Source organism: Artemia sp. Qi Xiang Cuo, chromosome 7 (genome assembly GCF_049724085.1).
Source record: "Artemia sp. Qi Xiang Cuo chromosome 7, ASM4972408v1, whole genome shotgun sequence".
Classification (NCBI taxonomy): domain Eukaryota; kingdom Metazoa; phylum Arthropoda; class Branchiopoda; order Anostraca; family Artemiidae; genus Artemia; species Artemia sp. Qi Xiang Cuo.
Genome location: NC_142800.1, coordinates 10,983,922 through 11,002,054, shown reverse-complemented (window position 1 = coordinate 11,002,054; position 18,133 = coordinate 10,983,922). Strand labels below are relative to the sequence as shown.

The 18,133-nt window shown below is 34.8% G+C and overlaps 1 protein-coding gene across 1 annotated transcript in view; it reads left to right on the top strand.

Annotated features, from left to right (window-relative positions):
* eag (potassium voltage-gated channel protein ether a go-go) overlaps positions 1–18,133 on the top strand; it is a 525,138-nt gene that overhangs the window by 299,109 nt on the left and 207,896 nt on the right. Inside the window, exon 7 of the mRNA XM_089092021.1 lies at positions 6,971–7,366. Within this exon, the coding sequence (XP_088948147.1) occupies positions 6,971–7,366 (396 nt within the window). The remainder of the gene's footprint in view (positions 1–6,970; positions 7,367–18,133) is intronic.

The window sequence follows — 18,133 nt, the reverse complement described above, 5'->3', positions numbered from 1 at the left end:
TCAGAATTTATACTTCAAAAATTCTTAATTTTCTCATAACTTTTGATGGATTAAGTTAAACGAAATAATTTAAAGATATTCAAAATCATCATTAAAATACAATTCAGTAGATATGTATATTGAAAAAATTACAGCACTCAGATCAAACATAGGAAATAATGATATGGAAATATATGCCATTCAATCATTACATTGATATTGAATTTGCACTATCTCAATGATTTATCGAGTAGACGTGACGCATGCACCGCTCACACACACACACACATGCGCACACACTCACACATGCGCACACACTCACACACACACACCCACATGCGCACACACTCACACATGCACACACACTCACACTTACACACACACACACACACACACACACACACACACACACACACACACTTTTACAGTGTTGAAAAAAATGGCGAAAAGGCTAATTCATAAACCTATATAAAAAAAAGGTTTTATTTTCTATGTGAAATAGTGATTATTTTATAAAGTTAAAAAAAACATGTTCATTTTTTCACCCCATCCTCAAAACTCAAATCCTCCTAGAATTATTTAAACTAAACACTTGCCTCCACCCCCCCCTATCCCTCCCACAGAAAGTTCAGAAAGACGCAAAAGAGTGCTTTCTTTGCTAATAAAAAAAATGAATTATATTCAGCTATCTCTGAGGGGAGCAGAGAAATTTAAAACAATGTTTTGGGGCGGGGGGATTAACATTTTAATATCTCTGACATACACTTTTACGGTGTTGAAAAACGGCGAAAAGGCTAATTCATTAACCTATAGAAAAAAGGTTTTATTGTCTATGTGAAATAACCATTATTTTATAAAGTTAAAAATACATATTAATTTTTTTTTTCACCCCATCCTCAAAACTCAACTCATCCTAGAATTATTTAAACTAAATACTTGCCTCCACCCCCCTCCCACAGAAAGTTCAGAAAGACGCAAAAGAGCACTTTCTTTGCCAATCAAAAAACCAAAAAAATGCATTATATTCAGCTATCTCTGAGGGGAGCAGAGAAATTTAAAACAATGACTGGGGGCGGGGGATTAATATTTTAATATCTCTGACATACAATTTTACGGTGTTGAAAAATGGCGAAAAGAAAATACTTAAAAAAAAACAAAAAAAAAGTTAGATAGAAATAGGTAGAAGCTAGAGGTGAAAATACTCACATTTCCAAATTCTGACTGCACTTGTACATCTCAAGTCCCTGGCAAAGCATGAATGGTGGTCTCCTCCCGATCTCGAGCAGACAAGACCGATGCATTATGAGAAAGCATCCATTCCCTCTTGAATTTTCTACCAGGTTGCATAGTGGTCTGTGCAGAGCTGGCATGAGAGGGTCCCGGCTGATCCAGAGAACTTGTAATAGAGCTAGCATATCTGATTATAGATGGTCTTGCAGCTTGCATCGATGTGGTATCAACCCATCTTGGTCTTTTTTCGGGGGGAGAGGGATGGTAGGAATCTTCCTCCTCCTTTAAAAGGAAGAAAAATTTAGTAAGGAAAATAACCTCCCTTCTACAGATAAATTGTCCTCTAAAGTTAATTCTGATGTTTGTAGTGCTATAACTGTTAGCACTTTAGAAATATTTAAAAAGAAAAGCTTTTAAAGTAAAATTTTGGAAAATTTTTAGTTTGGGGGAAGGGGGATTTCAAAAACATCTCCCCATAATATAATTTGACCTATAAAGTCAATTCTGATATTTCTAGCACTCTATATCTATTATCACTTTAGAAATATTTAAAAAGGCTTCTAAAATAAAATTTTGAGTGTGGGGGGAAGGGGGATTTCAAAAACATCTTGCCATAAAATAATTTGGCCTATAAAGCCGATTCTGATATTTGTAGGAGTCTATGTCTTAGCGCTTTAGAAATATTTAAAAAGGCTTCTAAAGTAAAATTTTGGAAAATTTTGAGTTTGGGGGGAAGGGGATTTCAAAAACATCTTGCCATAAAATAATTTGCCTTATAAAGTCAATTCCGAGTTTAGTGTACGGTAACGCTAGACCCTATTTTAAATTGATGACATTGTTCAAACATCACTCACATATCACATTTCAAAGGCTTCATTCTCGCCTAATTGACCACAACAAGAATCTATTTTCTCAAGGAAATTATTGGCACTATGCTTTGGCATGTGGTAATAATAATTCTAGATAATGAACATATAAAATGTTGTTTGGAAATTGTCACTCTCGCTAACAAGATAAGACACAGATGCATTTAGGTAGATCGGAAAAAGACGGAATATCTTAAACAAACACAATTGGGAAAAACCACATTTTGAACGAGATATGTAAAAGTAAAGAATTATGCTCCTAACAAAACAATGGGGGAGGGGTTTTTGTTTTGCATAATAGAAAAAAGCATACTTAGCGTTTTCTATCGAATATACTCATCGTATTTTAAGGTTTTGTACTGTTGGAGGGGAGGGGGGCTAAGTTCCCCTGAAATTTGAATTTACTGGTAAAATACCATTTATCTGGAAATAAATTCAGTAAACTATACTCACATTGAAAATAGAAATATCCATTGTTTCAGAGTTAATAAAATTCAGTGTACTATGCTCGATATGTTAAAACATAATGGAAATTAAATTGTAGTGCATGAACATTTTATACAGTTTTTCAAGGACGAATAAAAAACGGATGTTGAGTTACATAATTTCGTGCGTGCTCCCAAAACATGTTTGATTACTTTATAACATACCAGTTTTTTATGAAGAAAAAGGTGCACGTGAACTGACGACGCACATTCGTTGTGCAATTCTTATCAAAAACAGAAAAAAAACCTGTCTTCTTAAGTTATATAATTACGATCCTACTCTCAAAACAAGTTAGACTACATTATATCTTACCAAATAACTGGTCGTGTAATCAGCCATGGAAAGGTGCCATGAAACGTAAAGGCCCAGAAACTTAGAGTTGGCCCAGAAACCTGTCTGGTTGAAAAACTTGGAGTTGAAACAAATTTGTGTGGGGAATCCCCGTTCATACTGCTATCTTTTTTGCAATGTTTAGGAACAGGAGGGGAATCCCAACTCGTTTGGAATAGTAACAACAGGGCAAGAGCAAATAGAACGTAGTTTCATAACGTGTTTTATCACGTGTAGAGGTCCCATAGAATAACAATGGAAGGAACATAAGCCAAGCAAATAACATGGGAATTGCTATGGCAACGAGCAAATCCAGACGAAGCATTCTACTAGCGAACATATGACTCAGTTTTCCAATAATTTGAGGTATATCTGAATAATTTTGAAATTTTTGTTGTCGACTTTGTACCCCTTTATTCATACCCTCAATTTTTTTTCAAGGAACTCTTAACTGTATAAGATTATTTTGCGTGTTTGTTTCAACCATATAGCGACCTAGTTAATTATTAAGTAAATCATTCTTCTAATGAAAGCTGAGACTGCATCCTATCAAGAGGGTATCCAGAGGGGGAGGGGGTAGGAAGGTATTACATTTAAATGATAATATCTCGAAATTTTTTTTATCGAAAGCAGGAATCCCAAAAAGTTTATTTTTAGTTTATAAGCAGAGACTGCATCCTATCAAGGTGGTATCCAGGGGGGGGGTAGTGAGCTATCATATTTAAATGACAATACCTCGTTTTCTTTGAAAACAGGGGTGCCAATAAGTTTTTTTTTTTATTTAAAGCAGAGACGGTATCCTATCAAGATGGTATCCAGAGGGGGGGCATAGGGAGTTATTATATTTAAGTGATAGTACCTTGATTTATTTTATTGAAAGCAGGGATGCCAAAAAGTTGAAAAGTTGACAAAAATTTCGTGAAGAATTTCGTGAAGAAGATTTTCGTGAGCTATACTTGATACAGCACTTGCATGGTTTTATCGTCCAAAGGGAAAGGGACATATGTGTCCAACCCGTTTTTTTTTTTTTTTTTTTTTTTATTGATGAAAATGGTTTACTTTGAAAAGATTCATTCATTAGGACTAGGCAGATTCACACTAAAACGAAATGGTGTGACGAAAGCGATACCAACATCCTCACCTAACACTGCGCTCGAGTGGCAGTGGCGCCCTTGGCCCAGTGCCCACGTTACATTAAAAGGCCAGATCATAATAAAAGCTTTCAATTTGGGAGGTTCAAGGAGGAGTCTTTGACAGTCTCGTGACCTCAGGGAACTAGATGTTGCAACGTTCTTACGTATCTACAGTGGTTTAAAAAATTAGATCACCCCACAAATGATTACCAAAAATATGCACAAATATAACAAATGTAACATTTGGAATATTATAACCCTTTTTTCAAAGCTTTGAAGAATAGCAAAAAAGGATAAATACCCCTAACTACGCTTGAAAGCTATTTTAAAAAGAAACTCTTTGGAGATTTCCATGGAACTGACCATAGCAGAAGCTTTGAGCCTGGGTGGGGATCAAAGAGGAGTCTTTGAGTATTTTGACCACAGGTGACTTATTGTTGCGACTTTCTTAAATGTGATAATTTTTGTGAGTATTTGGAAATCAAAGCTTAAGCTCAATAACTGATACTAAGTCTCCTAACATTTTGCTTGGATTAAAAGTGACGAACAACATCTCAAGAAAATCTCAACATCTTCCTGGAGCTACTTCAGTCTGCATATTATTTCATTTAATTACATTTAAAATGGATGAGCTTTTCATTTTTACCCAACAAAACAGCTGGCACTTAATTTTTCTTCATACCAAATAAACCATTGAGTGTTTTTTGTTTCATTGTGATTGAAGTGTTCTCATGTGAAGTGTTCATCAAGTATTTTCAATTTGATAAATTTATTCCTTTTAGATGCAGTTTATAATTTGACCGTTGTTAGGTATTTATGAATTCATAATTTGGAATTAATCCCCAAAAGAAAAAATGAATATTATCCAAAAGAGCAGCCAAAAGCAATAAAAAAGCAGCAGTTCAGCCTTAGCCTACATGACATATATTCTAGAAAGAAGCCAAAAAAAACTTCAAATGTATTTTTTTTTAATTGTTATTAAAAACCACTTTTTAATACAAGAAGGCTTTTTAGGAATCCAAAAGAGAAAAAATACAATCAATATCAAAGTCGCCCATTATAACTGTTTTAAAGGTGAACAAACAGATATAGGCAAAGGGCATTATGAAAAAATTAAGCTTCTAAGTTCAAACTTATATTCAAAGTTTTTACCCAGATAACTGACGAATTTTGTGATACGGTATTTGAAGTTTTGTATGCAGCGATGCTCGATGAAAACAAAACTACTAATTTTGATAATTATTTATGTTAAGAATTCACACAGCCATTTCATTTCTACGAGATTTCTACTTCTCCTGATGAATAACGAAGAAGACCAGTTTCCAGCCAGCGACTTGTGAATTTTTGAACTCATGAATAGGCTCGAATCTGTTGTAAATTTAAGCTGTGATTTGAGAAAGACTGATGAAAACATTAATGTTTGCGGTCAACATTGATCGCGCCGGTGGCACGCCGCCGAAATCTTACCGACGGCGCGCCGGGGTCTATATTCATATATATATATATATATATATATATATATATATATATATATATATATATATATATATATATATATATATATATATATATATATATATATATATATATATATATATATATATATATATATATATATATATATATATATATATATATATATATATATATATAGCATAAGTACCAAAATATATAAAACCAAACAAGGTTCGGTTTATTCAAGGGTTGTTCCGAATCTAACACATTAAAAAAAAAATAATAATTTTGGCAACAACCTAAAGAGTATTTTATCCCTTCCAATGATCTTCCAAACAAAACTAATTTCTGCTCTATGGAACTTACATAAAACAGGACATAGGGCTTATCGGCCTCACCCCCAATGTAGGTGGGATTGATAAAAGGGAAAGTTAGGCAGTCAAATTATCAAGGACGTAAGGCTCGGACGGCTAATAAAAAACAAACTCTTTCATCTTTCAGTGATGCACCACTATGTAGATGTGATTTAGTGTAGCAGTGCTACAGTAGCACTATGTAATGTGCTACAGTAGCACTATGTAATGTAGCACTATGTAATGTAGCATTAGGAAGTGCTAGTGATTAAGCGCTATGTATATCCGGTAATTTGCTTGTTATAGCGCAAGAAAGCCTGTTTTTGGTTTGACATTAAGTAACCCTGGATTTTTTATTTTATTCATCATGGATGTAATTTTTTTTATTTCTAAGGTTATCCTAGCATTTTGCTTTTTTGGTTTTGTCTTGTAGATATTTAATGTAATAAGCTTGATTTAATAAGAACAAGTAGTTCAATGGAAAAAAGAAACTCAGGTGACATACCTGACAATTAGAAACGTAAAAATGATAAAAGGAAATGTTTGAAAATTGGCCTTTGAATATTATGGCCTTTTGGCAAAAGTGGTTCTTTTATCTTAGGCATAACTTAAAACGATCTTAATTTAAATAGGAAAAAGAGCAACTCATATCTTTAGCTAGAGTTTTGTTTGTTGTTAGCTAGAGCTCTAGTTTTTCAAAATTCTACAAAAACATCTGGAAATATCATTAGCAGTATTTTTTTTTATTTTTATAGATATATTCTTACTTCAATAAAATTATTGAAATATATTATGTAAAAATATATTCTATTATTCCCTCATTTTGTCAGCACATGGGAGAGCAAACAGTCCGTATGAGGTTAAATTTTGAGAATCTGAGCTGACTGTAATGAGTGCAGTCAGCGCCAGGACTACGAAATGAACAGTACAATGTCAACTACTCTACAGAGGAAGTTTTTAAGAAGGGTGTTAGGGATAATGCTTAGAGGTAGGATGTAAAATACAGTTTTTTTTGTTTTCAAAAAATTGGTTTGACTCCACTCAGTATATGTGTTACGAAAGGTAGTGAAAACCTTGTAGGAAATTCTGAACATTCTATCTTAGCGTGGATAAAAATATATAAACTTTTTCTTTGCAGATGATCAGTTTGAACGCAGAAATTCTACCTCAATATCGCCAAGAAGCTCCAAAAACCCCGCCACACATTCTGTTACATTATTGTGCATTCAAAGCCATTTGGGATTGGGTGATTCTGTGCTTAACTTTTTATACAGCCATAATGGTGCCATATAATGTTGCTTTCAAAAACAAAACATCAGAAGATGTTAGTTTACTCGTAGTGGACTCTATTGTGGACGTCATATTTTTTATCGACATAGTACTAAATTTTCACACGACTTTTGTTGGACCTGGCGGGGAAGTGGTATCAGATCCTAAAGTAATCCGTATGAATTATCTGCGATCATGGTTTATTATTGACTTGCTGAGTTGTCTCCCGTATGATGTTTTCAATGCCTTCGATCATGATGAGGATGTGAGTATAAAGATTGCTTCTCTTTCAAATTACAGATCATACGTCTTGCGTTCTCCCTGTCTCTAAACACTGAAAGAAAAAACTTTAAATATAATATGTATATATATATATATATATATATATATATATATATATATATATATATATATATATATATATATATATATATATATATATATATATATATATATATATATATATATATATATATATATATATATATATACATATAGTGCCGGGCCCCGGCACTCGGCTTGTTTCTATATATAGATTCTCACTGTCGCTTGTCTTCTAAAGGCAGACAATTTGAGCCTTTCTTGATGTCATGACGTCCAAATGAATTTTAAATTAGAAGCGGTGCCTTTGTAAAATTACATTTTTTTCTGTTGGACCTTTAGCTTTTGCCTCGGCTTGTCTTTTGTCATTATGAAAGACATATCGCCGAACCTTTGTTTCTTTTAATTCTTCTTTTTCTTCTATTTAACAGCAGGCGGGCTTTTCAGTAATACTATTTAGCCCTTTTCCTTTTGCTTCACTCTGTGGGCTATAGAGCTACTGGCTTGATTGCCTCTTAATTATTAGATATTTTCAGATATCTTTCAGTAGATCTTTCGACTCTAGGAGTTCAATTATGAGATGGTAGATGTCGATTTCTATGCTCTGTGTGCAGGTATGGTTGGCTAGACACTTGGCTGATAGTGAGATTTTGTGATGTTTGAAGCATTTTAACAGTTTACAAAGCAAGATATGTTGTGCAGAAGTCAGCATATTACATTCAAACAGGCAATGGTCAATTGTTTCATTACTCATGTTACAATGCCTGCAAAGAGGGGACAGGGGAATTGAACCACTTGAATTAGAAAATTTATACGAGAACGCAAGAAAATTTAGTCCATTTGTTCCAGAACGAATTCTATGATGAATTTTAGAAAAATACTTATTGGGAAAGGGGGAAAGGATAGGATTATTCTTGTTAAAAATAATATCTGATAGTCTCCATCGGTAAATATCTTTAATCGGGATTGGTCTCCCACTTGGCTGGTCAATATTTATAGCATTTTTTGCTATTTCATCAACCTGATGATTACCACTTATGCCAGAGTGGCTAGGAATATACTGAAAATAAGTTCTTATGCCACTTGAAGCAAGATTATCTATAATACTGAGACAATGATGAGTGTCAATGTCCAACTTATACTGAGGAGCTGAGGCCAGCAACTCAAGGCTTGATAAAGAGTCGGAATATATAATAATATTATTTGAATTTTCAATCAGAGGCTGGTTATCCTTAAGGTGTTCTAATGCCATGATTATGGCGTTTAACTCAGCAGACATTATAGATAAATTACTATATAATCTCTGACCCATTGCAATTTTCAGGTGAGGAAGGAAAGCACCGCTTGCTACCTTCTCGTTCATTTTTGACCCATCAACAAATATTTGGAAGTGATTTTTATAGGTAATTGTATTAATTTCAGCAATTTTTTTCTGGACAAAAGCAATGGGGGTTAAATCTTTATTCCACTTTGAGAAATCAGTATTTTTTATGGGACTTGACCAATTCCATGGAGGGGATTGGGGGAAAGACTGGGTGCAATAGACTTTGCCGGTACGGGGAACTTCTTCTGAATATTGGCATACTCATCTGCAATGCCTCTATACATGGCTGGATTTCTTAACCAATTATGTAGGGTGTGTGAGCTATTTGATTCAATTTTTGTATGATTTTTTTGTCAAGAGAAAGCTACGTCTCCCCTTATTGTTGTTATTCCATTCTCCATAAGCAGAAAATTGGTGCTTTTGGGTTTCCTATGACCAAATATGAGACGTATTATATCATTTTGTGTTGTTTCAATTTTTTGCATCTGGGTCTTTCCACATGCACCGTAGACGATGAGCCCATAGTCAATATGGGGTCTTATATGTCATTTATAAAACTGGAGTAAGGTTTTCTCCTTTCAGCCCTAGGGTGTGGAAAGAAGTCTTTTTAGTATATTTGTTTTTCTATAGCATTTTTTTATTGTGTTTGAAATGTGGAGGTGGAAATTAAGTTTTTGGTCAGGCATGAGACCTAGGCAATTAATACGATTATCTTCTGGAATAGTTGTTTTATTTAGAGTTAGTTTTGCACTAACATGGTTACGCTTTCGGTGAAATTGGATTATTTTTGAATTGGTAGGTACAATGAGTAAATCTGAATGTTGAGACAATTTTTCAAACTGGAAAAGTAACTTCTGCAGATTTGACTGTGCTATCTCAAAGGTTTAGCCAGATGACCATATCACCAGATCGTCAGCACTTTGTAGATTCGTGTGGGGAAGGTTCATGTCCCAGAGATATAGGTCAAAGAGGAGGCAACTAAGGAATGGTCCCTGAGGTAGGCCTTTGGTTGTTTTCCTTAGGGGTGAAAGGCTGAACCAACACAAACAATGAAACTTCGCAATTCTATGAAGGATTTTATAAAAGATGCTAGCTTGGGGGGGTAGTCCAAGGTTTGCAAGTTTGTTTAGAAGGATTTGGTGGTTCACATTGTCATATGCCCCTTCAAAATCTAGGAAAGCTGCAACTAGGACATTTTTTTTTTAGAATGTTTCATTTATTGCATTTGTTAGCAAAATGAAAGCATCTGTTGAGGAGTGGTGTTTCCTCAATCTAGTTTGAGTATGAGGGATCATATCATTTTTTTCAACAAACCAGAGGAGTCTGTAATAGATTAATTTCTCCATTTTTTTCCGCATCACAGGAGTAATCATTATGGGCCTATAGGACTCAGGGTTATCTTTGGGTTTATTTTTCTTTAGGATTGGTAGGAGGGACGAACATTTCCATATATTGGGGAACATAGAAGATGCCCAAGCGTGATTATAACAGTTTAGCAGTTCCTGTTTGTATGAAGGGGTGAGATTCTTTATCCATGAAGGGTGTATATTGTTATAGCTGCCGCTAGTTTTGGTCCTAATATGATGTTTTGCATTATTCATTTCCTGGATTGAAAATGGACTAGTTATATAATCGGATCCTGTGCGTGGTTGGTAACTTGGGTTGATAGAAATCGAGGACATTTTGCTTCAATTATTTGTTGTTATTTTATTAACAAAAAGAGTTGCAAATGGCTTAGATTTTTAATTTTAATTATTATAATGAGTATTTTTATCAGTGCGATCATACTGGAGTAGGTTAGGGGAAGTCTTTTTCCCACAGACGTGGATTATGACTTTATGTATAATTGGCTCATGTGTTTCTCTGGATAGATTATTTGCAAATTTATTCCAGTATTTATGTTTAGCATATATTATAATCCTTTATAGATCAGATTCTACTTTCTATGTCCTAAGATTTGTATAGTGTGATGGTTTTGTTACGAATGCTCTTCTAGCTTCCTCTTTTGTTCTGCAATTATTATGGAACTCGTTTCTCCACCATTCTTTAGGAATGTGTTTAGGAATGATATTCTTGGGTGTTGTCCTGGGAATAGCATGATTAGCTGTATTTATTAGTAAAGATGCCATGACTTCCACATGTGTGTCAACTGTTGGGTTTGAAATGCATTAATTTTGGTTGAAACTTGTAATTTCATCATTTAGCTTATTTTGGAATATAGACGAATTTACTTTAGTGTTGATATATTTGGAGATATATGATAGAGTTTCAGCAGGTTCATTTAGTGATCAAACTATAGCACAGTGGTCAGTACATAGACTATCAATTTTATTTATATAAATTTTATTCAAATTGTTTAGTGACACAATTTGTAGGTCAATTGTGGAGAATCGGTCACTTTTAGGGTAGAAATATGTATTCAGGTTTGGAGGGGTAGCACCAAGTAATTCAGTATTATTTGAAGTCGTATGTTCAATCAATTTACCAGCTCTATTTGCTGGTTTATTCCCCCACAAAAGGCTGTGGGCATTGAAATCTCCACAAATAATGATATTTTTTAACATATTAGAATTATTTATATATTTAAAGAAATCCATGGCATCTGTAGTTTGGCCATTAGGGTTATAAAAGCTTATTATGTAGGCTTTTGTATTATTCAGCCAAACACTGATACCAATTGCATCAACATCATTTGCAAAATCTGGAAAATTGATGCCACAGAATTTTCTATTATTTTTAACTAATAAAGCTACTCCACCTCCTTTTCTCTCTGATGATCTATCCTTTCTCAGGATAGTATATCCCAGAGACTTAATTTGTTGATTTTGGGTTAAATGAGTTTCCTGGAGGCAAGCAATATGAATGGAATTATTATTCATAAAAGATATTAATTCATTTAGCTTATTTTCTGTGAGTGATCTTACGTTCCACTGGAGTATTGGTATGTGTTGTGTTGTTGATTTATTTTTCATATGACTGTGTATCAATGCTCAGCTTTGTTAAAAGTAAAGCAAGATCTTTTTTTTGCTAGAATGAGCATATCATCAGGGATGTAGATTTTTGCCAATTCTGCAATGATTTTTGTTTTCTGTAGTTGATGTATGTTCATGGCCTGAACTGCATTATAGTTTAGAATGAATAAGTATATATTTGGGAATTGCATGTTTGGTTGTGCATCCTGTTTGTCAGTTAAGGGATTAATTCCTGGTAGTGTTTCTGGTTTGTTTCTTCTTGGGAGAGGGGGCCAGGCTGACCTCATCTCTCCAGACAAGGAGGCCTGTTGACTTTGTGATTCCTTCTGATAGGGATGTGAGGTAGGGGGCTTAGAGGATGGTGTTTTATACGGGGTACTTGATGCACTGGGAGCGTTTGACTTGGGGGTTTTGGTTGGTTTCATTAGGGGCTTTAATTGGTATTAAATAAAAAAAACAAGTTTTTTTAACTGAAAGTAAGGAACGACGTTAAAACTTAAAACGAACAGAAATTATTCCGTATATGAAAGGGGCTGTCCCCTCCTCAACGTCTCGCTCTTTACGTTAAAGTTTGACTTTCTCACAACTTTATTTTTTAACAATAAAAACATTTTTTATGCAATAAACTACTATTTTTGTTGGGGATTGTTTTGGGTTCCATTTAGATGCATTAATTGGGGTATTCAGAAGGGATTTTAGATTCATCATTGTGTCTGCTGATTTCTGATCTTGGACAGCTATTAGCAGAGATCCATCACGGTGAATATTAAGAGAGAACATTGATTTTATCAATTTGAAAATTGCAACTCTTATTGCAGTAATCTTTTTTATTTCAAAGGGGGTAATAGGAGAAATTTTAAGGTAAATTCCTAAGTTTTGGGAGGGAGGATCTTGGGCAGGGAGGGGAGAAATGCTTTTGATTGGGGAGATTTTTTCCTTTTTTTTAGAGCATCTAGAAAGGACCTCTTGAAACCCATTTTCATTATTTATAGTGACATTGGCCCCTACACTGATCATTGTCCTATTCTCAGAATTGGAGCTATCATGTGAACTTTCTGATAGTGAGCTTGACCAGCCAGGATGGGTATCAGTTTCACTGGTATTTGGGGTGGGATCTGGGGGGATTTTTTTTTTTTGAGGACTTCTAAGCATTGCCTATTGGAAAAAGCTTTAAACTAAAACAAGAAATGATATTACAATGATAACAAACCGTCTGCACTCAACTGTGGGGAAATTTACAGGATCAAAATAAACACCACAGTATGGCCCTAAGGAGGATTTGAGCACAATTGGTTCGGTAAATTACTGATTGATTGAGATAATAATGCACAAGAAATTCATTTTAAATTTCTTAAAATGTTGCTACTGTTGCTGTTAATTGTTCAGGTGGTGGGACAAAAACTTCTTTTTCTTCCAACGGTTTATCCAGTCCATACTTGTGATTTTCAAAAGTATAGTGTGTATTGACGACCTTATCCGTGTCAAAATCAAAAAACCAATCATCACCGCTATCATTTTCAATTTTTTTTTGGTTCGTTACACCTCGGCTTATCTTTCGTCAATATGAAATACATATTGCCGAACCTTTGTTTTTTAACAAATTTATGGGGCACGCGGCAGGCTTCTATATATAGATTTTAAACGTCGCTTGTCTTCTAAAAGAAGATAATTTGAGCCTTTTCTTGATGTCATGATGTCCAAATGAACCTTAAATTAGAAGTGGTGCCTTTGATTACATTTTTTTTTTTTTTTTTTTTTTTTTTTGTTACTGGACCTTTAACTTTTGCCTCGGCTTTTCTTTTGTCATTATGAGAGACATATCACCGAAACTTTGTTTCTTTTAATTGTTCGGATGGTGGGGAAAAACTTGTTTTTCTTTCAACGATTCATCTAGTCCACGTTTTTGATTTTACAAGGTACAGAAGGCATTGACGACCACCTTTGGTTCTTTCAATTGTTCAGGGGGTGGGACAAAAACTTCTTCTTTTGTCTTGGCGTGTCTTCTGTCCTTATGAAAGAAATATCGCCAAATAATTTTGACACGTTTTGATTCTCACTGCCCAGCTTAATTTTCATTGACTCGCTGCTCTTGATTTTCATTTTTGACTCCCTCACTTGTTCGGTGTCGCATATCTTCTAACCGCGTGTGTCTTTGCTCTTCATTTTCATTTTTGATACGTTTTTGGATTTTGATTACTTTAGACAATTTAGCAATAGCCGTTGTTTTAGTGGTCCGTATTGGCATTATGCTTATTTATACTATGTATGACATCATATAAAAAATTAATTATATAATGCCATACATCATGTCATAATAAATGCTTATATGATGTACTGACATAGCACATGACGCCATTTGCAAAAACAAAAATTAAGGCTCTTAACGATTTTTCCCAGACTTCTGACCTATCTAGATCATTTTTCTTATGCGATAATATCCCAAGATACCTATTTTTCAGAAAAAGTATTGAGCATTTTCGAGAACATACATACATACATAAATACATACATACACAATTATTTCTTATATATATATATATATATATATATATATATATATATATATATATATATATATATATATATATATATATATATATATACAATTTCCTGTTTAAAAAGAGTAGATTTTGGGATGCTTATGTATGTAGGCCTATATATTCAAAGCTGTATCCACGGGGTTTAGGGGGTCTGAACTTCCCTCCCCCCGAAATGTTTGTCTAATTCGTAAAAAATTAAAAAAGTATATAAAAAAATTATGTGTTTTTGAGTTTTTTGTGTAATCCCCCCCCCCCCTCGAAAACAATTCCTTTCGTGAAAACAAATCCTGGATACGGCCCTCTATATATTTATGTGTGTATATAAAATTGGACCGTCATTTCTGTACTGTGGCAACTGTCTGGGGCGTGACGTATCAAAAGGTTAAGGGAAGTCCCCCTCCCCAGTGTTTTCAGCAAGTCAGTAAATTTTGAGTCTTTAAAATAGTGGCGCAGAATCCTTGTATTTTGTTGCCACATTCTTTTTTTTAAGTAATTGGGCAAATGGAAAAAAATACCTAAAAGATCTTCTTCAAATCATGCCGAAAAAATCCCTATCTACTCTCTGTAAAATTTACTCTGGAAAATTCCACGGAAGATTTACTTCCCACGAGAATTTATCTCCCCCTTCCACAGAAAATTCTCCTCCAAAAAACTTCCGTCATTTCCTAAAAGTAAATTTTACATGTAAACAATATGCAAATTGCATAGATTATAGCCCTTTTCCCAGGGGCTGGGGGGGGGGGGGTTCAGGTCATCCCCAGAGGCAAAGCTACTGGATCTTTGAACTATGGAACTAGATGGCTATCTCCAAGTTTTGATTGGATGTCTTTATGGAAAGAGGGGCACGGGGGTGACTTGTTGGCCTCCAATCTTTTGGTTAATTCAAAAGGGGTAATAGAACTTTAAATTTCCATTTGAATGAAACCTGGGACAATTTCGTTTAATCATCCCTGAAAATAAAATAACAAACAGATAAACACGCATCCGTGTTCTTTCTTTTGGCAAAGTTCTCCATTTTTGTAGGTAGGATCTTGAAATCTCAAACGTAGTGTTCTCTGATACGCTGACTCTGATATTGTGATTTTCAACTTCTGACTTGAACTTTTGGGGGTGTGTTCCACCTTTTTCAAAAATCAGGCAAATGTTCTCAGGCTCGTAGCTTTTGATGGGTGACATTAAAATTAATGAATCTTTTATATTTGGGACACAAATTTAAAGCTAATTCTTTTGCTGTATTAATTGTTTTTAAAACCCCTTTGTAAGGGATTTGGTTACTATTGGGCTGAGTTGCTCCTTACTTACAGTTCATTGTCACGAATTGTTTGATTGACTACTATGTCGCAAGAACTGTATTTTTGAGAATTTTATATTTACTCTTGATATTATAAGAAATGGAGAGTCGAAAATTATTTCTTGTCCCACGCCAACCTCCTTTCTGTCTGTTTATTACCGTTCCTTTCTCTTCCTTTTATTGTGATAATTGCCCTGAACAAGGGTGCCCCATGTTAGGGAACGGTCAGCTCTAAGAAAACACTTTCCTCGAGAATGGAACTCTTCTCTGGGAAACTGGAAATTCTATTCCACTCCAGAATAGATACTATTTCAGAAAATAAGCGAAACGACACTGGCACGTCACGTTTGGGCCTTTGTAGCTATTTCACCTTCCTACAATAGATATAACATATACATTTATGTTGCAGTTATAACCGAAATTCATAATTGTGATCCAATTGTGATCCAATGAACTTTTATCCTCATAATTAAATATCGTTAAGTAATAAAAATAATTGTTCTGATTTAATAATTACGAGCAATTATTCGAGTTAATATTTAAATATACGTAAGTATACGACACAGTTTATAGAATTATCCAGTAAGTTCATCGCAGATCATTTCTGGCCTTCATTCTCGGTACGAACAAAAAGCTCCTCCCACTTATTTCTACATTAGCGGGTTAGTCTGTTTCCGTCAATCAATGAGAAATGGTTACAAACTGCATTATTCGTAATAGCGGGTTTCCACTTGTTTCGTGTCCAAGAGAAATCTGACTTGTCTACCCGTGAAAGATCTAATGCCGCTTATGTTTATATCTGCAAAAACGTTCTCTGGAGCACTCGCACCTTGGTCCGGGTTTTTATAATGGGTGAGATAGGGTATGATCATACTGCTAATTCTATAAACTATGGTATACGAGTAAATATTTAAATGATTGCTCGTATTATTGATTCACAGTTCAAAGAGATAACACCTAGTTAGCGAAGAGGATTATAAATTGAAATCTAGTTTCTTTGAACTTGACCCAGTTTTAATCAGCATTCATTCCGCTTACATCTAAGTACACAGGCTGTGAAATAACTTTAAAAACCAGTTCCCATTGACAAGAATTGTCATGTTAAGTGGAAATCTTACTTTACAAGACTTGCTATGTTAAGCAGAAATTTTGTGTGAATAATTACAGGCACTGGAATAGTCACTCGGATGCATTTGTGAGGCTTGGCCCTCAAAGAAAGATAAGTAATCTTTCTAATTATTATAACTATATTTCCGGATTAATTATGACTTCTGTTAATTTTTCTGAAACTCTACAAGAAATTAATCAAAAATTGAACGGAATAGAAATAGTTTCATCGCAGGTTCAAGAACTGAGAAACGACCTATCTGCTATTTCGTCGCGAATTGATTCGACAGTAGACAAGTTCTCGGAGGATACGTCACAATTGAAGAAAGATTACCTAAGTTTGCAAGCTGAATTGTCGGTTACTAACGTAAAATTTCAAAGACTAGAAAATGAGTCTAAAAAGTGTAATTTGGTCCTGTATAATTTCGATCCTACAAACAAAGGTTCTTCGTTACGAGAAGATGTAATGAGAGCACTCAACTTACATGTGCCAAATTTAGGGCTGAAAATGATGGACATTAGAGACATTATTCGGCTAAACGCTAAACAAGGCACGCGACCGGTGCTGGTTAAGTTTACAAGTGGTTACATTCGTGATACTATATTGCGTTCAAGTGCGCACCTGAAGGGCGGGTCTTGGTGTTAGTCCCGATTATACAAAGCGTGAATTGTCTATTCGTAACCACCTAAAGCCTTTTCTTGAACGGGCTAGAGGAGAAAATAGAGAAGCAAGACTAAGAGGGACAAAGTTATATATTGGTCAACAGTGTTTTACGTATAGCTTTGATAAGCAGTCTGTAGTTGAGGTTACGAATTCCCCTAATATAGAGTCATAAGCGAGTACCATGACCCATTTTAAGGAAAATTTTGGGCAAAAGTTTCTCCGTGAACCTGGGTCTTTATCAGTGCCTCAAAAAAGTTTAGTAAAGAGTTTTGTTTCTGAAAATAATCGGTTTAACCTGGAAGAACCTTGCAATTCAAGATAGCGTTCTGGATCTTCATCCTCAATTCAATCTTTCTTTAGTGTAGTGGAGGAGCTTAGTAGTGATAACGAAATAAATGGGGTGAACAGTGAAACTCCTGTTACTAAAAAAGGCTCCACATCAACTTTTGTCGGGCCTGTGGGGGCTCCCAAACGTAACAGCCACCAAATTATTAGCCCAGATGACCACCTAAGACAGAAGAGCAAGTCGGTTAGAGCTGAGGACCCTAATAAAATGGAGCCTAGGCAGCTATTTAACTCGTCACAACCCATTGGCTCAAATAGTGGATAGCATAAGCAGGGCCATGGCGCAATTTACGAGTGTCATTTAGCGCATTGGAATGTTCAGGGCCTTTCGTATCTTAAATTAGAGTGTCTTCTTAAATGTTGTGATTTTTCAGTTGTATCATTAGTAGAAACGTGGCTGGAAAAAGAGGAGAGAATAGAAGGTTTTTCTTATTTTGGATCACAAAGAAAGCGATCGCAGAATGGTAG